The 16576-nt window shown below is 36.0% G+C and overlaps 3 protein-coding genes and 1 long non-coding RNA gene across 7 annotated transcripts; 3 read left to right on the forward strand and 1 right to left on the reverse strand.

Annotated features, from left to right (window-relative positions):
• The first annotated feature begins 1345 nt into the window (after positions 1–1345).
• LOC104716830 (B3 domain-containing protein REM16-like) lies at positions 1346–3512 on the forward strand. 4 transcript variants are annotated; one of them, XM_010434281.3, is made up of 5 exons: positions 1346–1518; positions 1692–1995; positions 2173–2352; positions 2670–2788; positions 2870–3512. In XM_010434281.3, exons 1-5 carry the CDS (start codon positions 1408–1410, stop codon positions 3143–3145), a joined length of 990 nt encoding a protein of 329 aa, XP_010432583.2. In that variant the 5' UTR covers positions 1346–1407; the 3' UTR covers positions 3146–3512. The 4 variants fall into 4 exon arrangements, with proteins under 4 accessions (XP_010432583.2, XP_010432584.2, XP_010432581.2 ...); XM_010434282.3 differs by having other exon boundaries at positions 2688–2788; XM_010434279.3 differs by having other exon boundaries at positions 1692–2352.
• Positions 3513–3675: 163 nt separating this feature from the next.
• On the forward strand, positions 3676–6216 carry LOC104716832 (cell division cycle 20.2, cofactor of APC complex-like). The gene is made up of 5 exons (XM_010434284.3): positions 3676–4129; positions 4436–4714; positions 4823–5092; positions 5188–5769; positions 5872–6216. The coding sequence occupies exons 1-5, from the start codon at positions 4034–4036 to the stop codon at positions 6013–6015; spliced, it is 1371 nt and encodes a 456-aa protein (XP_010432586.1). The 5' UTR covers positions 3676–4033; the 3' UTR covers positions 6016–6216.
• Positions 6217–6928: 712 nt separating this feature from the next.
• On the reverse strand, positions 6929–8954 carry LOC104716831 (uncharacterized). The gene is made up of 5 exons (XR_756146.3): positions 8753–8954; positions 8598–8663; positions 8003–8084; positions 7253–7605; positions 6929–7160 (listed from the first exon to the last, which is right to left on the reverse strand). It is a non-coding gene; the product is annotated as an uncharacterized LOC104716831 (long non-coding RNA).
• Positions 8955–14022: 5068 nt separating this feature from the next.
• LOC104716834 (eukaryotic translation initiation factor 3 subunit K) lies at positions 14023–16062 on the forward strand. The gene is made up of 8 exons (XM_087468440.1): positions 14023–14298; positions 14422–14478; positions 14574–14624; positions 14713–14775; positions 15012–15062; positions 15147–15213; positions 15411–15493; positions 15713–16062. The coding sequence occupies exons 1-8, from the start codon at positions 14179–14181 to the stop codon at positions 15905–15907; spliced, it is 687 nt and encodes a 228-aa protein (XP_087324566.1). The 5' UTR covers positions 14023–14178; the 3' UTR covers positions 15908–16062.
• Positions 16063–16576: the final 514 nt, after the last annotated feature.

A 16576-nucleotide genomic window follows, 5' to 3' on the forward strand; every position in this document is an offset into this window, starting at 1 on the left:
TTTTTTTTTTTTTTTTAATAAATTTTTAACATAAAATCTAAAAACTACTTAAAAACTTGTAAACATTCATGGCCTTAACCCGCAATACATCGCAAGATAATATTTGGTTATTTAACCCGCAATACACTACACCGCGGGTTAAATTTGTTACTCAAATGATGTTGTGTCATTAAAACGGAATAGGTCCTACAGTCACCAAACATCTATTAAAATGGATTTTGAGATTTTTATGGAATTAATCATTTAATGCATAGAGTTGTTTTAGGAACAAACGGAATGTATATATATTTTCAACCTTTGTATGGCAATAAACGTTTAAAATTAGGTTGGTTTAAATAGATCCATTAATTGACTTTATATAAATATTATTTTAGGAAAATCTGTAGGGGTTAATAGATGTTGTGAAGATATTTATGACAATGAACGTATTAAATTACAGTAAAACCTCATTAAATTAATATTCTATAAATTAATAAACACTATAAATTAATAAATTTTGCTAGTCCCAAGTCGGGACAGTGTAAAAAATAACAAAATTCCATAAGATAATAAGATAATAATTTTTTTGAAATCTCCATGTAAAATATGGTCCCAATAATATCATAAATTAATAATCATGTAAATTTACATATATATATATATATATACACTGATATAGTAAAATATATTTCTCTTAAACATTATATCTATAAAACAATTATTATGTTGTATATTCAAATTATAATGATATAAAATATTCTATAATATTTCATAAAACAGCTAATTTTTTTTAAAGTTTTCAATTTCTAAATATGCATCATTTACATTTTGATAGTTTGATAGACTACTAAAATACGACAATTGATATTCTTATTCATAAATTTGAATATTTATGTCATGTGTATAAGTGAATTTGTCTATAATATTTGTAATTCATTGTCAATAATATTTTTTAATTATTTCAAATTCAATTCCAATACCATAAAATTTACAACATCCAAAATTCTAATCTTATTTTGTAAAAATGGTCTCAATTCATAATTTTTTAAAAATTAAACAATTAAAAATACCTATAAATTAATAATTATTAATTTACACTATAAAATAATTATTATTAATTTATAGATAAATTAATATCACTATAAATTAATAAAATATATTGGTTCCAACATTATTAATTTATAGAGGTTCTACTGTAGGTCGTTTTAAATAGTTCCATTAATTGAGTTTCTACAAAATATTATTTTGGGAAATTGATAGGGGTTAATATTGTAAATAAAACAAAGTAATTAAGAAAAACTAAAAGGCATAACACAAAATGTACTTCAAAAATATTAATATAGATGAAACTGTTATCTTCACTAATAAATTCTTTAAAGGTAAAGATATCTCTCGGCGGTGGCAACTGGCAAGAGAGAGAGGAAGAAGATGGAAGAGAATTGCGAGGACTGCATGCAATGGGAAGAAGAACTCTACTGGACTCATTTCCAGACCCTTCATTTCTCTCAGCTCCTCCTTCCTGGTTTCCATCATCGTCTCGTATGTTTCTATTACTTTCTCTATCCTTCTTCAGTTCCTCCTTTGATTTTATTTTTGTTTTGATGTGTTCACTTTCCTTAGAGTTTTGTCTATTTGAATCCAGAGATTGCCCTGTGTTAGAAACATATGAAGTATCAATTTCGTTTAATCTCGTTTTTGCAACTAATTTGCAGGTCATACCTCAAAAGTTTTCAATACATTGCAAAAGAAAGCTACCTCAGATTGTGACACTCAAAAGTCCAAGTGGCGCTATATACAATGTGAGAGTTGAGCAAGATGATGTTGAAAAGACACTGGCATTTCGTTGTGGGTGGGACAAGTTTGTGAAAGATCATTCGCTAAAGGGGAATGATCTATTGGTCTTCAAGTTCCATGGAGTGTCTGAGTTTGAAGTGTTGATTTTCGATGGACAGACCTTGTGTGAGAGACCCGCTTCTTATTTCGTCAGGAAATGTGGACATGCAGACAAGACCAAAGGTACTGATTTTACTGCTACCTCTTCGAGATCACCTGAGATACATTTTAACCCTGTTGATCTTGAAACTACACCAAACCAGCAACGTCTTATAACTCCTCCAGTAGTTGATAATGAGCTAGAAGACCTCATTGACATTGATGTTGAAATTGACACAATGCTAACTCCGCGTCTTGTAGTATCTCAGACCGGTTATGATCAAGAAGAACATTTTAACTCTGACATTGATACAGCATCAGCCCAGCTTCCTGTTATCTCTCCAACTAGTACCGGACGAGTCAGTAAAGAGAAGTATCCCCTTAGCGGTTTAAAGAAGATGCGAGGAGAAATAAGTAATGATAGTCTCGATCATAAACTTGGTATGAAAATCTTCTTACTTATTGATTACACATTGCACCAGTTTCTTGGTATTCATCTGATATGCCCTGTCCCTGGACCCTAGTCTCGATTTTGCATGCAACTGTTTAAATTAGAGTTTCAGGTTTTGAGAATGTTACTGTCATAACAACTTGGAGTAACTTAGTCCTGAGTCTTGGTTATTCTATGATTCTGGAGATTAGGTGTGGAGATTAAAAAATTCTCTAGCCTTTGATCATATGTCTTTTAATCTCATATAGTTATCAGTTTCTATCTCATTTAATATGCATCTAAAAATACTAATATAGTATACCTTAAGACATCGAGATGATTTCAGCTGGTCGCAAAAATAAAGCCTTATCTCTGGCTCAGAGAGTCATTTCGCCGGATGGTTTCATTGTGGTCATGAAACGCTCTCATGTGTCGAAGTGTTTTCTGGTAAAGACTTCTCATCGCTTTGTGTATCATCTTTGATTATTGGAAAGAAGAAAAAAAAGTAATGGTTTCTATTGAAAATAGACAATCCCATACAAATGGTGCCTGAAGAACAATCTTTTAGCACGTCAAGAAGTGGTGATGCAGGTTGATCAAAAGAAATGGGGCATGAAGTTTAACTTTTTCGGATCTCGTGGTCGTGGTGGGATATCAACCGGGTGGAAGAAGTTAGTACAAGACAACAACTTGCGGGAGAGTGATGTCTGTGTGTTTGAGCCAACAAATTCTGAAACAAAACCGCTTCACCTCCATGTCTATATTTTCCGTGCTGCAGAAGCGGAAAGTAGCAACAATGGTTGACTCGGTATATACCATAAGTGAAAAAAGTAAGCCAGGCAGAGGCAGGCAACAAATGGTTTTTTTCAACCGGTTGTGCTAGTAAGTAGTGTAGATGAAAACTTGTATATAAAGGTTAATGTAAGAATATGTGTAATGTAATCTATCATCTCTCACTATGCTCCCTCTAGTGAAGCCTCTACCATCTTCGTTTTTGGTTTTTGTGTTGCCTTTTCTTGTTGGGCATTTGGGGCTAAACCAACTCTTTTTGTCTCTTGGTGCAGTCTTGTTTTAGTGTTCGTCATAACTCGTATAAAGTCATATAACCAAGTGGTTTTGCTTTGGTTTGTAACATTTGAGATTTGTACAAAAGTTACAATTCTCTTATTTACATGCTCATTTAATTTATTTTGCTTATAAAAAAGTATACAAGTATTATTTATTAATATGAGATATAAAAATCTGATAAAATTAATGTATCTTTTGCTAAGAGTCTAAAACAATTGCTGATTTTATTCTACAAATAAAAAGATTGATAACGTCTCTTTCTCTCCAAAATAGAGCCGTTACAGACTTTCCCATTAAAAACCCTAAATTGAGAGACCCCGGTGCTATATAAAATCCCCAGATCTCTCTCTCACCACCGTCTCAATCATCTAATCTGCTCTCCCCTCTCTCAGCGACGAAACTCATCACTCCCTCCCTCTCTCTCTCTCTCGCGATCTCTGCTCTGATCTTGAATTTTACTTACGATTCCTTCTCTCTCTCTCCAAGCTTTTGTTGATTAGTCTTTGTCTGATCGAGTTCTTTTAATCCTTTGTTTTTCGTATAATCATCATAGCTATTGTGTTTTTTTCTGTTTATTTGGATTGTTTTTTGTTTGTTATCTTTGTTGTGTGTTTTGGTGCTAATATGGATGCAGGTATGAGCACTCCTTCTTACTTAAAGGCACAGGTTCGTTGCCCTCTTCAAGAACACTTCCTTCCCAGGAAAAGTTCCAAGGAAAACGTAAGTTTATGTTTTTTTCTTTACTGTCGTTTCAATTTAGGGTTTTTGATTCTTCAGTACCGATGCAATTTTACATGATTCCGTTCTGCCATTACGAATTAGGGTTTTGATTTGGAGGTTTTATGATTATTCTTCAGAACCGTTGCAATTTACTTGATCCCGTTCTGTTATTAAGAATTAGGGTCTCGATTTGGGGGGGGGGGGGGGGGGTTATGATTTTGTTCTGCTGAATTAGGGTTTCGATTTGTGAAAATTGTGATATTGATTGAATTGTACTGATTTGATTATGTTATTATCTTCCACCAGCTGGACAGGTTCATACCCAACAGATCAGCTATGGATTTCGATTATGCACACTACGCCCTTATGGAAGCGAGAAAAGGTAAGGATCAATCAGAAACGGTAAGTTCACCATCCAAGGAGGCCTACAGGAAGCAGTTGGCTGAGACCATGAACCTCAACCACACCCGGATCCTTGCCTTCAGAAACAAACCCCAAGCTCCTGTAGATCTTCGTCCCACGGATCACTCTGCTTCTCTTCACCAGCAGCCTAAATCTGTAAAGCCTCGCAGATACATTCCTCAGGTATGTTATGTTTTTGATTATTGAGTTTGAAAGAAAAGAACCCACTTACTTGTTGCTTTGGAGTTTGTATTGATCTGACTGTTGTTATTCTCTGTGTTGTAATTATAGACTTCTGAGAGAACCTTGGATGCACCTGACATTGTGGATGATTTCTACCTCAACTTGCTTGACTGGGGAAGTGCAAATGTCTTAGCCATAGCCTTGGACCACACTGTCTACTTATGGGATGCTTCCACTGGTTCTACTTCTGAGCTTGTCACCATTGATGAAGAGAAAGGACCTGTCACAAGTATCAATTGGGCACCTGACGGTCGTCATGTTGCAGTTGGACTCAACAACTCTGAAGTCCAGCTCTGGGATTCTGCTTCCAACCGTCAAGTAATTACTCAAATCCCTTTCTCTTCTGTTTAGATATCATAACCTTGTTGTCATGTTTTAACCCTTGACCTAATGTGTTTATCATATTTCTGCAGCTGAGAACATTGAATGGTTGCCACCAATCAAGAGTAGGATCATTGGCGTGGAACAATCACATCCTGACTACTGGAGGAATGGACGGGCAGATTGTCAACAACGATGTACGGATCAGATCACATATTGTGGAAACTTACCGAGGTCACACTCAAGAGGTTTGTGGTCTGAAGTGGTCAGGATCTGGACAGCAACTAGCGAGTGGTGGCAACGACAATGTGGTACACATTTGGGATCGTTCTGTCGCCTCCTCAAACTCAACTACGCAATGGCTGCACAGGCTCGAAGAACATACATCTGCCGTGAAAGCTCTTGCGTGGTGCCCTTTCCAAGCGAATTTGCTTGCAACTGGTGGTGGCGGTGGAGACAGGACCATCAAGTTCTGGAATACTCACACCGGGGCTTGCCTGAATTCAGTAGACACTGGTTCCCAAGTTTGTTCGTTGTTATGGAGCAAGAATGAAAGAGAGTTGCTTAGCTCACATGGATTTACTCAGAATCAGCTTACACTTTGGAAGTACCCATCCATGGTGAAAATGGCTGAGCTCACCGGTCATACATCAAGAGTCTTATATATGGCCCAGGTAAATAGAAATCAAATATTCTTAATCTTTAGCCGCTAAATAGCTTTGTGTTGTGACGTATTTGGTCCTAAAAGTTGTGTGGTTTTGTTGTATTTCTTACAGAGTCCGGATGGTTGTACCGTGGCTTCAGCAGCAGGTGACGAAACTCTGAGATTTTGGAATGTTTTTGGAGTACCAGAGACCACCAAAAAAGCTGCTCCAAAAACTGCTCCGGAGCCATTTTCTCATGTGAATCGTATTCGTTGAAATTGTGAAGACTAACAACGAAAAGGAAACCCATCGACAGTTGTTAATACAGAAGCAAAAACATCTTTTTTTTTTTCCGGATTCATTCTTCATGAACTGTATTGAGAAGAAAGGAGTAGTTTGTACAATTTTATATTTGTGAATTGTTGAGTCAAACTTAATTGCTTTGCAGAAAGCTGAATAGGAAGATTTTATTTTTCATGTGTCAGATGATACAAGAACTATGCACACATTATATGGTTAGAAAGCTTCATCAATCTTGAAACCACATTAATTTTTATCAGCTTTCGGCGGGTGGCAGATGGCTTTGCGAGACCTAGACTTCCCTCACCGTGCGAGTACGATTACTAGTGGAATCATATATGCTTCTCTAAAGTTGACATATGATTGCTTGCAAGACAAGAAGATGAAACAATGCTTTTTGTTATGTGCTTCGTATCCCGGGGGTTGCATAATCAAGGTAAAAGAAGTTGTGTGCCTTATGGTGGCTAAAGGAATTATTGAAGATTGCGAGGGTTGCCAACACGAGGGCCTTATGTTGGTTGAAGGCTTGAAAGACGTTTGTCTTCTAGAAGACGGTATTGACGATGAGACGGTTACAATGCACGAATTGATTCACGATTTCGCCCGATGGCTTATGTCCACAGACGAAGGAAACATTGAGCAAGAGGTGAAGCTAGATGATCAGTCCTCTCCCATGACAAATCCGTGATGTGATGATTGCTTCTTTGTATTAAACCATTGAGTGAGCTATTCGTTTTCATCCTTCCACTTGGATAAATTACAGCAGATTCTTTTACACTTGTCTTATAAGAGAGACAAGAGCACTACTGAATATGAATTTCCACATGTTGATATAAATTATCTTTGCAATATATATACTTTCTATTCATAATGGGGCTACGAAATTAGAGAACCAGACAAATAATGATAGCATTAGATTGTCGATATTCATCTTCATTACAAATATCAAGTTTTTGGCTTCTTAGCCATCACATTTGAACTTGTGACTAAGAAATTTTCTTTCTTGTCTGAGCTTCTCTCATCATCAGACAACACAAGAAGAATGTCACTATACCAAGAAGCAGCAGTTGAATCTCTACTCCTGTTCACTCCTTTTCCACACCACTTTCTTGAACTTCTTCCTAGTTTGGGAGAAAAAAAGTATAGAATAGCTATCAAAATTGGATAATTAGCAGTGGAATCCAAACAGAAGATATTAAGAAGGCAATCTTACCACTATAGGCGACATAAAGACCTTTCGGAGCTTAGAAGACTGAGGGTCATAAATCATAACCTCCTGTGCAAAAAGTTTCTTTGCTAAGAATCAGAACTGGCGAGCAAGTCTTTGTTTGGGAAATGTCTGTAACGCTTGATGATGAATCATCAAATGGTTTCCTCCAGTTACAGCTCTCAATCACATTCTTGCTTTCATTTGCTTGATCACTCTTGCTTGAAACTCCACAATGAGGCGGTTCACTTTTGGAATTAGCTGGAAGAATACTTGGATCATGACCTTTGTGGAGATTATAAAGCAATTCTAAGATGTATCTACGCTTAAGTGAAGCTTCTTTTGCAGGAAACCAATTCCTAGTTAGATGAATAGAAGCAGAAAATAAGTTAAACCATCCCATCCAAATCACTGTTTCTCGGTACGTATCACAAGAAAAATGAAGATCTTTGCACAAGTTGAATTATTTACACAAGTAAAAGCACCTACACTACAACTCAATAAAGAAAGACTCCATATTGAACGTAAATAAGATTCTAAAAGTTTGTATCAATTTTCTAAAATATTAATTCTTGAAAGAGGTAAAATAATTGCCAGAACTAAATACTGAACTTAATTAGATTCTCAAATGCATGTTTCAATAGTCACTCTTTAAAGTAGTACGCTAAAAAACGATCTGCTTAATATGGCACAGTAAATTTAGTATGTCAGATGCAACTTCATCATATCCAAGGAGATGGAAACAAGACTACTTACCAAATTTTCTGATCTTGTGATAAGGGATGGATTGAATTTAGCAGGAGCTTGAGCCACAAAAAGATCCACATATCTGCGGGAGCTGAAATTGTCAAATGAAGCAATAGCATCAGAAAAGCCACTGAAGAAATTCACAAAAAGTTCACAATGAAAATATCAGTTGATTCCACTAGAATAGTAACATGTTTTTTTCGAAGATAACCGAACAGCCAAAACTGATTTGATATGTTAGACACAAACAAGTCTACAGAACCCAGCTTCACCTATGACCTATTAAGCTCATCAAAATTTTCATCTATAGAACGCATACATGCAGGAGTACTATGTACACAAAGATTATCTAGAACCAAGGGTTTACAACATTAATTACAGAACTATATTTAGATGACCAAATAGACAAAAGATCAAGGAAATGGTGATCGCAGCATACAGCCACATAGCAACTAAAAATTAAACTACAAATTAAGTAATTTCTGATCTAACTCACACTAGCAACTAAAAATTTGAAACCCTACAGGGCACATAGCATAGAACAAATTGTCATCATTTGCAGTAGAGTAACTGTTCCCCAAGATGTAGTTTTTGGTAATTTTACCTTCAACATCAATAACTACGCAGTCCAGTTCTTTACTCTCACGCTCGCTCAGGGTGTTCTTCCCAACTGCAATCGAAAAAAACATCAAAAAAGAAGTGAATAACAAAATCGATACAAGAATTGAATGGGGAAGATTCGGAGAAGAAGACACTTACAGCATCGAAGGAAGTCATACTTATCGAATCGACTTCCTTTTTACTGCGGGATTGAACTGACCGGAGACTCATCGGCACCAGAATAATACTGAGTTCCGACGGCTAGAGAGGGTTCGAGGATGATGCATATCACCACGAGAGAATGAATTTGAATTTGGCTTTCGAATTCTCTTAGTAGTTTGTTTGACTTTTTTTTTGGTATGATTCGATTTTGAAATTTCAAATTGATTTTAAAATCGTACCGAACCGAACCGATCCGATACTCTGAGAAGGAAGACAGCTGTTCCCGGTTCGAGGGACATTGTCGGTTTGATGTTAAAACCGTATGTATACTAGTATTATGCTCAAAAAATGTTTTTGGAAACATTTATTCATATCCAAACCAGTTTTGTTAACTCTCTCTAATATTCTTATAACAAAACACAATTAAAATTTTTTAAATATTCATATATATAAGTTCTATAATTAATATAGATATTTAGAAGATTTCTTCCAGATTAAAAGAAAAAATATTCTTTTCTAATCTCTTTTTGATTTTAAAATTTAAATGTAGTGAATCATTATTATATAATACAGAATGTTAATAAACTGTATTTTTTCTGCATTTATTGTGATTTGTATTTTTTAAAACGAACAGATATTACTCAATTAATAGAAAAAGTGTGTGTTCAACATACATATATATAAAATTTACCGTATATAGTAAATTGTCAAATTTTAAGAAGTTTATAATTTATAACTCATATATCTAAACTTAATAAAAAAATTTAAAATTATGAATATTAAAACATATTAAATTTTCAAAATAATACAAAAGAGTTATATATTGCATACTCGACATGACATGATTGAATTGATAATACTCAAAAATAAAATATGATTAATATGATAACTTCAATATAGGTTAAATATTCCTTTTACTATTTTAACAACACCAATATAAAATATGTTGAATTAAACTGATTTAATTAAAATTGTATTAAATATGTCGAATGGAACTCGTATTGATGAGATTCCTATTTGGTTGAATATGATTAATAACCTAACGCATCTTTATCTGCGCGATACAAGTAACCTGGTGACTATTCCCAGTGGAATATTCACCACGTTTTTGAAACTAGAAACATTGGACATGACACGAAGTGGTTATCAGTGGAGAAGTAAGGAACAAGCCAGCAGCATGGGCCAAGCAGCTGTGGAAGAGTTATGGATACTTGAAAGCTTAAAAGCTGTTTTCATATGGGTTAAAGACGTTGAGTTTTTTACTGCTGATTGTGTGTCTCAGATAAAGAAGTAGCGGAATTTCAGGTTCCATATTGGTGGAGATGGAAAAGCTGAGAATTATCATCATAATGATAAGGCAGTAATCTTCGATCACCTTGATGTCTCAGCGTCATCTATTAGACCCTTGATAAAAGTTGTTAGATCTGCTCAGTTTATAAGCTGCAAGAATGTAGGTACTGCGTTGAACCAGTTGGCAACTGATAGTGAATACAAGGTTCAGGTAAAGACTTATTATCTGTTGAATGTCTTTGGATATTTCATTCAAGAACATAGAGAGAATAAAAATTGATCTAAGGTTTTTTGTGTCTCGGGCAGTGCCTCTCCAGCTCAGAACGTAGAAAAATTGGTCAACGTGGATTTCAATTGGCTTATACCGGATTATTGCACTTTTGCTACATATCTATTTATATCTCCGCTTAGCTACTTAAATAAAGATTTTGGATATTTCTCACAAATAGCATTAACATAAATTTTGTTTCTAAATTTAGCACCAAATATCGTATTAACAGGTAAAATTACGAAAAAATCTTGTCATATTAAAGATTTATAGAAGATTTAAATAAAGATTTAATTATATTACTATATAATCAAATTCTTACAATGAGATAATACTAAACCAAATAAATAAAAAATAATTAAAGATTTGGTAGAGGAAAATAAAAGAAACGAATATAAATTTTTAGGTAAATAAATTTAGAAAGTGAAACTAAAAATTAATGTATCACATTGATAGGTAATTAATAAAGATATATCTTGAATTTGTTGACAATGAAATATATAAAAAATGGGGAAAAATGCCACAAAATCCCAAAGTTTCAAAAATGGGACAAAATAATCTCCAACTTTGGAGATGTCATTTTAATCCCCAACTTTGGGTTGACTTATCCAGAAAATATGAAACTTTCTTTGACCTCGCCGTTTTAGGCACGCGGTTAAATTTCCGTTAGAAGCTAATAGACGGGGTTAATAAACCGTTAACGGCTACCGTTTAGCCAAAATGACGACGACTTATAAACGAAAAAATTCCCAAATTGAATCCAATTCTCGAATCGAAACCATAATCCCTAACCCTAAAAAAAATTCCCAATTCTCTCAAATTCTCTCGAGTTCTCTTCATGGCGAGGACCCGTGGAGGAAAGAACACTTTTGTTCCGCCGCGGCGGTCGTTGCGATTGACGATGAATACTCCAGAGAAAGACTCGATTCAAACAAGATCTGAAGCCGAGACGGTTAGGATTATGTCTGATACTGAGGCGGATCGAATCGAAGAGATGAGTGTGAAGGATGGACCTGAGGCTGATCGAATCGAAGAGTAGAATGAGAAGGATGGTCCTGATTGTCCTGAGGCTGAGCGATTCATAGAGGAGAAGAATGAGAACAATGGACTTGAGGCGGAACGAATCGAAGTGGAGACTGAGAAGGATGGTCCTGAGATGGATCGAATCGAAGTGGAGACTGCGAAGGATGGTCCGGCTGAGCGATCCCTAGAGGAGACAACCAAAGATCGAAACAGTAAGGCAGTTCCTAAACGTAAACAAAAAAGGAAGATTGTTGAAGATATCGAAGATGATCGTGGGGCAGTGAGTGGAGATGATTGTGAGGTTGTTGGTGATGAGGTTAGATATGCAGCAGAGGTAACCGTGAAGAAGATCTTGAAGATCAAAGATGGAGCATTGTAGCGGTTCCAGAACGATATTGCGAGCCAAATGTAGATACTATAGAAGAAAGAGACGACAGTAATATTGGTATAGAGGAACAGAATTGGGATGATTTTGAAGCTGAATTTGGGCCGGATGCGAGAGAGGACGATGGAGACGAGAGTGATGGAGATGATAGTGGAGATGATATATGGGATGAGGAGAGGATTCCTGATCCTCTTTAATTCAGTGACGATGATGAAGATTGCGACGAAGAATGTGCTGCTCCACAAGATGAAGACCCGGAAGAGATTCTGAGTTTGGGTAGAACTTTCAATGGTCCAGATGAGTTCAAGATTGTTGTGCTAAGGTATTCACTAAAGACTAGATACGATATTAAGTTGTATAGGTCACAGAGTATGAAAGTTGGTGCTAAGTGCTCGTCGACTGATGTTAAGTGTCCATGGAAATGCTATTGTTCTTATTCTAAGAAGAAACACAAGATGCAAGTGAAGATATACGATGGTGAGCATGCATGTGTGAGAACCGGATTCTCAAAGATGTTGAAGCGAGGGACAATTGCTTGGTTGTTTAGGGAGAGGTTGAGAAAAGATCTGAAAATTACCAAGCAACAGATGGTTGCAGAGATCAAGAGAGAGTACAACTTTGAACTCACAGAAGACCAATGCTCCAAGGTGAAGACAATAGTTATGAAAGAAAAAAAAGCGACTCATGAAGAACATTTTGCTCGAATATGGGATTATCAAGCTGAGATCTTCCGATCTAATCCGGAGACTGCCTTTGAGATTGAGACTATACCTGGAACAACTGTTGGCAGCCTACTGATGTGTCTGCATTTTGTAGGGTTTTAACTATAGTTTTTAGGTTTGTTTTGAGTCTTTTCCTAGGTCCAAGTGTGCTTTTAGAGTCCTTTTAGTCTTTTGTGAGTCTTTACAGGTCCTAGGTGACTTTGGAAGGAATCTGAGCGTTTTGAGGATGGAAACATGCATCTGGAGCCAATTGGTTGAAGACTGATCGAGCTAGAAGGCAGATGGAATGAAAGCAAGAATGAAAGAGAGTTGCTTAGTTCACATGGGTTTACACAGAATCAGCTTACACTTTGGAAGTACCCATCCATGGTGAAAATGGCTGAGCTCACCGGTCATACATCAGAGTTCTATATATGGCCTAGGTAATTTCATCAATTTCTTTTTAGGTGGTGAAAGTACTCTTAAGTCTTTCAGGTATTTTGTCCTAAAACTCGTGTTCTTTGTTATGTTTTCTACAGAGTCCAGATGGTTGTACTGTAGCTTCAGCAGCAGGAGACGAGACTCTGAGATTCTGGAATGTTTTTGGAGTACCAGAGACCGCCAAAAAAGCTGCTCCAAAAGCAGTTTCCGAGCCATTTTCTCACGTGAATCGTATTCGTTGAGACTAAACACAACAAGGAAACCCATTGATTGTTACATAAAGAAAGAAACTATTTTTTTATTACTAAAGGATTCATTCTTTGTGAACTGTATTGACAAATAGAGATTGATTTTGTATATAAAGATTACTTGTATATATTGAAATCTGAATAGAAAGATTTTGATTTTATACTCTCTAAGGATATCCACTTTTACCATTCCTTAATATGTTTTTAGTACCTTCTCACTTTTGCCTTCTTTCGAGGGTCTGATGGTTATGCCAACTCCAGACTTAATTCAACGAAAGAGTGATATTGTCATATGTTTATAAATTGACTCATCGCCAATACAGTGATAAGGATTTTCAAATGTTTCTTAAGTCGTTGATGTTTGAAATATGGACAAGATTGAGTATTATAGTCACTAGTACTCTAATTATCGTGCTACTCTAAATTATTTAAATCAGCTCAGTTTTTACTGAAGAGTCATGATGAGTAGTTCAAGGCACTAATTCTTCTATCACAGTACCTTGAGGTATGCAAACATCTGTACAATTTGGGAGCCGAAAAATTGTATATTGAATATTTAAATCACTTGTTTTACCTTTGCACATTGGGAGGTTCTGAAATGAAGCTGCCAAGAATCATCACATTCTCAAAGCTGTCCAGGTAACAAAGTTCTGGATTCATTGAGTCATTGAGCACCAAGTGATTCCCAACTTTTAGTGATGTTACTTGTTAGCATATCTCAAGATAGCTTTTAACATGGATAGTGGCCTGGCTTAGTGTTGGCATTGACAAAGTTGTAGGGTTCAATTTTAAACAATATAAATGCCTAAGGATTGTTCGATAAATAACTTTGACATTGGCTAAGGCAGAAAATATTATTTACCGAACATCCTTAGGCATTTATATTATTTAAAATTAAACCCTACAATTTTGTCAATTGCAACACTAAGCCCAGACGACAAAGCTTCGTCGTTTTACTCATAAACCCTAGATCCGTCTATCTCAGCCGCGAATTATCTCCTTTGCTGAACATCCAGTAAAAAAATCCAACCAAGAGACAGAAACGGAGAAAGAGAAGGAGAGGAGAGATGGGAAAAGAGATCGAGTCCCCGCAGGAACAGAGCTCATACACTGTTGAGCAGCTCGTCGCCGTCAATCCTTTCAACCCTGAAATCTTACCCGATCTCGAAAACCACGTTAACGAGCAGGTTCCTTTTATCAATCGATTATGAGCATCGCTGGATTCTGATTTAGGAGTACATTGGAATGTGTTCAGCTTTCTGTTGTTGAAATCTTCTTCCATTGATTGTTTCGTTATGATTTTGTTTTAGGTTACATCGCAAACGTATAGTCTGGAAGCAAATCTATGCTTGCTTCGTCTTTATCAGGTACTGTAGTTGTTCGTATGATCATCATCATAACCATACCTGTCCAAAGTTAGTGTCTCCGATCGTTTACTGGTATTATTTCTTCTTATATGCAGTTTGAGCCTGAGCGCATGAATACTCATATCGTGGCTCAAATCTTGGTCAAGGTATATCTGGCTGACCACTTTCTGATTACTACCATTGTTTCTTGGCTTATGCATTACTCTCCCTGATTTTTTTTTCTCTTTTGTGAAGGCTCTTATGGCTATGCCAACTCCAGACTTCAGCCTTTGCCTCTTCTTGATTCCTGAGAGAGTGGTACGTTTCTTTCCCTTTTACTTCCTAATGGTTCCCTTTCATAGGGTTTATGAGTTGAATCATCGCCCAATTCAGGGATAGAAGATTTCTCAAATGTTTTTTCAGTTATTGATGATTGACAACTAGATAGGAATAGTTCAATCACCAGTACTCAATAAATTGTGCTACTCGAAATTAGTGAGCTCAGTCTTTGTTCTGAGAATTGATATACGCACCTGTTTGAATTGTGTTTTCAGCAAATGGAGGAGCAATTCAAGGCACTAATTGTTCTATCACACTACCTTGAGGTACGCTAACATCAGTATAAGTTTGGACTTGGGAGCAAGAAAGGTGTAGAATGGGTATTTAAAACACTTGTTTTGATTTTGCAGACTGGGAGGTTCCAACAGTTCTGGGATGAAGCTGCCAAGAACCGTCACATTTTCGAGGCTGTTCCAGGTAAACAAAATTCTGGATAATAAATAAATCGCCTAGTATTAAGAAAGTTTGAAGATTGGGATTAGTTATTGAAGGATAGAAATCGTCTAGAAATGCCAGCCACGTAAAAATTATTGATTACTGCTTTATGGTACTACTACTATCTATTCATTTTATGATTGTATGTGGATGTCTAATATGCAAGAGAATAAATGCAGGTTTTGAGCAAGCTATCCAAGCATATGCAAGTCACCTTCTTAGCTTAAGCTACCAAAAGGTTCCAAGATCTGTGCTTGCTGAGGTATGATGTTTGGTTTATGATTATTGACAGACAGCCAGACTAATTAATAGCATGATTAGCTTTAATCAATGGTAGAGTTTTGGATGTGAATTCTCTCGCTTTTTGTATACAGTATTACTTTCTTCCACATCATAGTTTATTAGTTTTAGTAATCTATTTTGTTAAACTTTTATTGTCGATACATGCCTTTGCTCACTAGTTGTGAAACATTTTGCACAGGCTGTTAACATGGATGGTGCATCTCTAGAAAAGTTCATTGAGCAGCAAGTGACTAACAGTGGATGGATTGTTGAGAAAGAGGATGGAAGTATTGTCTTACCGCAGAATGAATTTAACCATCCGGAGCTTAAGAAAAATACTGGTGAGAATGTTCCCTTGGAACACATCGCCCGCATCTTCCCAATCCTTGGTTGAACCAATATTATGAGGACACCTGCAAGTTTTCCTTCTGTCTCCGATGTTCTTGTCTTGTAAACACATTAAGACACTGATGTGAATTTGGGCACTGGCCTTCCTCTTTTGAGATTTTCTTTAAAATCAAGTAGAACTCAAAACTGTTCTTGAATCAATCTTTAGACAACCGGGAAAACAAAAAGGGTCTCTTGGTTTATAGGAATGGGCACGGCAAATGCATATATATAAAGGGTCGTTTGAGTTACAAGTATCATCATCTATATACTCGTTTAGTTGGATTGTCGTCCTCTCTCTTACACAGATCACATCCGAAGATTGACAGCCATCCATTTTGGAAGCTCACGTGTTTGACACCAAATCATCGTCACGTGCTTCTTTTCCTCCTTTCCCATGCACACATTTTGACTGCCTCCACCCTTTTTTTTTTTTCTTTCTTAAAATTTTGACTGATTTAAAAAATTAAAACTATATAATTAGTTAGATCATCTCGTATCTAAGATGTGATTTGCCTAATTAAGACAATAAACTTTTGATTCTTTTACGTAAGATAATCAGTATGTAAGCCAGCCGTATACAGACTTTTTTGAATTGTAATAACTGAACTATATTAATATTGAACCTATATATAAATATATATATATATATATATATTTTTTAATATGGTCGACA

Source organism: Camelina sativa, chromosome 10 (genome assembly GCF_030686135.1).
Source record: "Camelina sativa cultivar CO46 ecotype springtype chromosome 10, ASM3068613v1".
Taxonomy (NCBI): Eukaryota; Viridiplantae; Streptophyta; class Magnoliopsida; order Brassicales; family Brassicaceae; genus Camelina; species Camelina sativa.

Excerpts from the sequence above, each read along its gene's own strand:
- LOC104716832 (XM_010434284.3), top strand. The coding sequence starts at position 4,034 with ATGGATGCAGGTATGAGCACTCCTTCTTACTTAAAGGCACAGGTTCGT. Across the intron at positions 4,130-4,435 it reads GGAAAAGTTCCAAGGAAAAC|CTGGACAGGTTCATACCCAA; the intron begins GTAAGTTTATGT and ends ATCTTCCACCAG. Across the intron at positions 4,715-4,822 it reads CTCGCAGATACATTCCTCAG|ACTTCTGAGAGAACCTTGGA; the intron begins GTATGTTATGTT and ends TTGTAATTATAG.
- LOC104716830 (XM_010434279.3), top strand. The coding sequence starts at position 1,408 with ATGGAAGAGAATTGCGAGGACTGCATGCAATGGGAAGAAGAACTCTAC. Across the intron at positions 1,519-1,691 it reads CTGGTTTCCATCATCGTCTC|GTCATACCTCAAAAGTTTTC; the intron begins GTATGTTTCTAT and ends ACTAATTTGCAG. Across the intron at positions 2,789-2,869 it reads ATGTGTCGAAGTGTTTTCTG|ACAATCCCATACAAATGGTG; the intron begins GTAAAGACTTCT and ends TATTGAAAATAG.
- LOC104716834 (XM_087468440.1), top strand. The coding sequence starts at position 14,179 with ATGGGAAAAGAGATCGAGTCCCCGCAGGAACAGAGCTCATACACTGTT. Across the intron at positions 14,299-14,421 it reads AAAACCACGTTAACGAGCAG|GTTACATCGCAAACGTATAG; the intron begins GTTCCTTTTATC and ends ATTTTGTTTTAG. Across the intron at positions 14,776-15,011 it reads TCTTGATTCCTGAGAGAGTG|CAAATGGAGGAGCAATTCAA; the intron begins GTACGTTTCTTT and ends TTGTGTTTTCAG.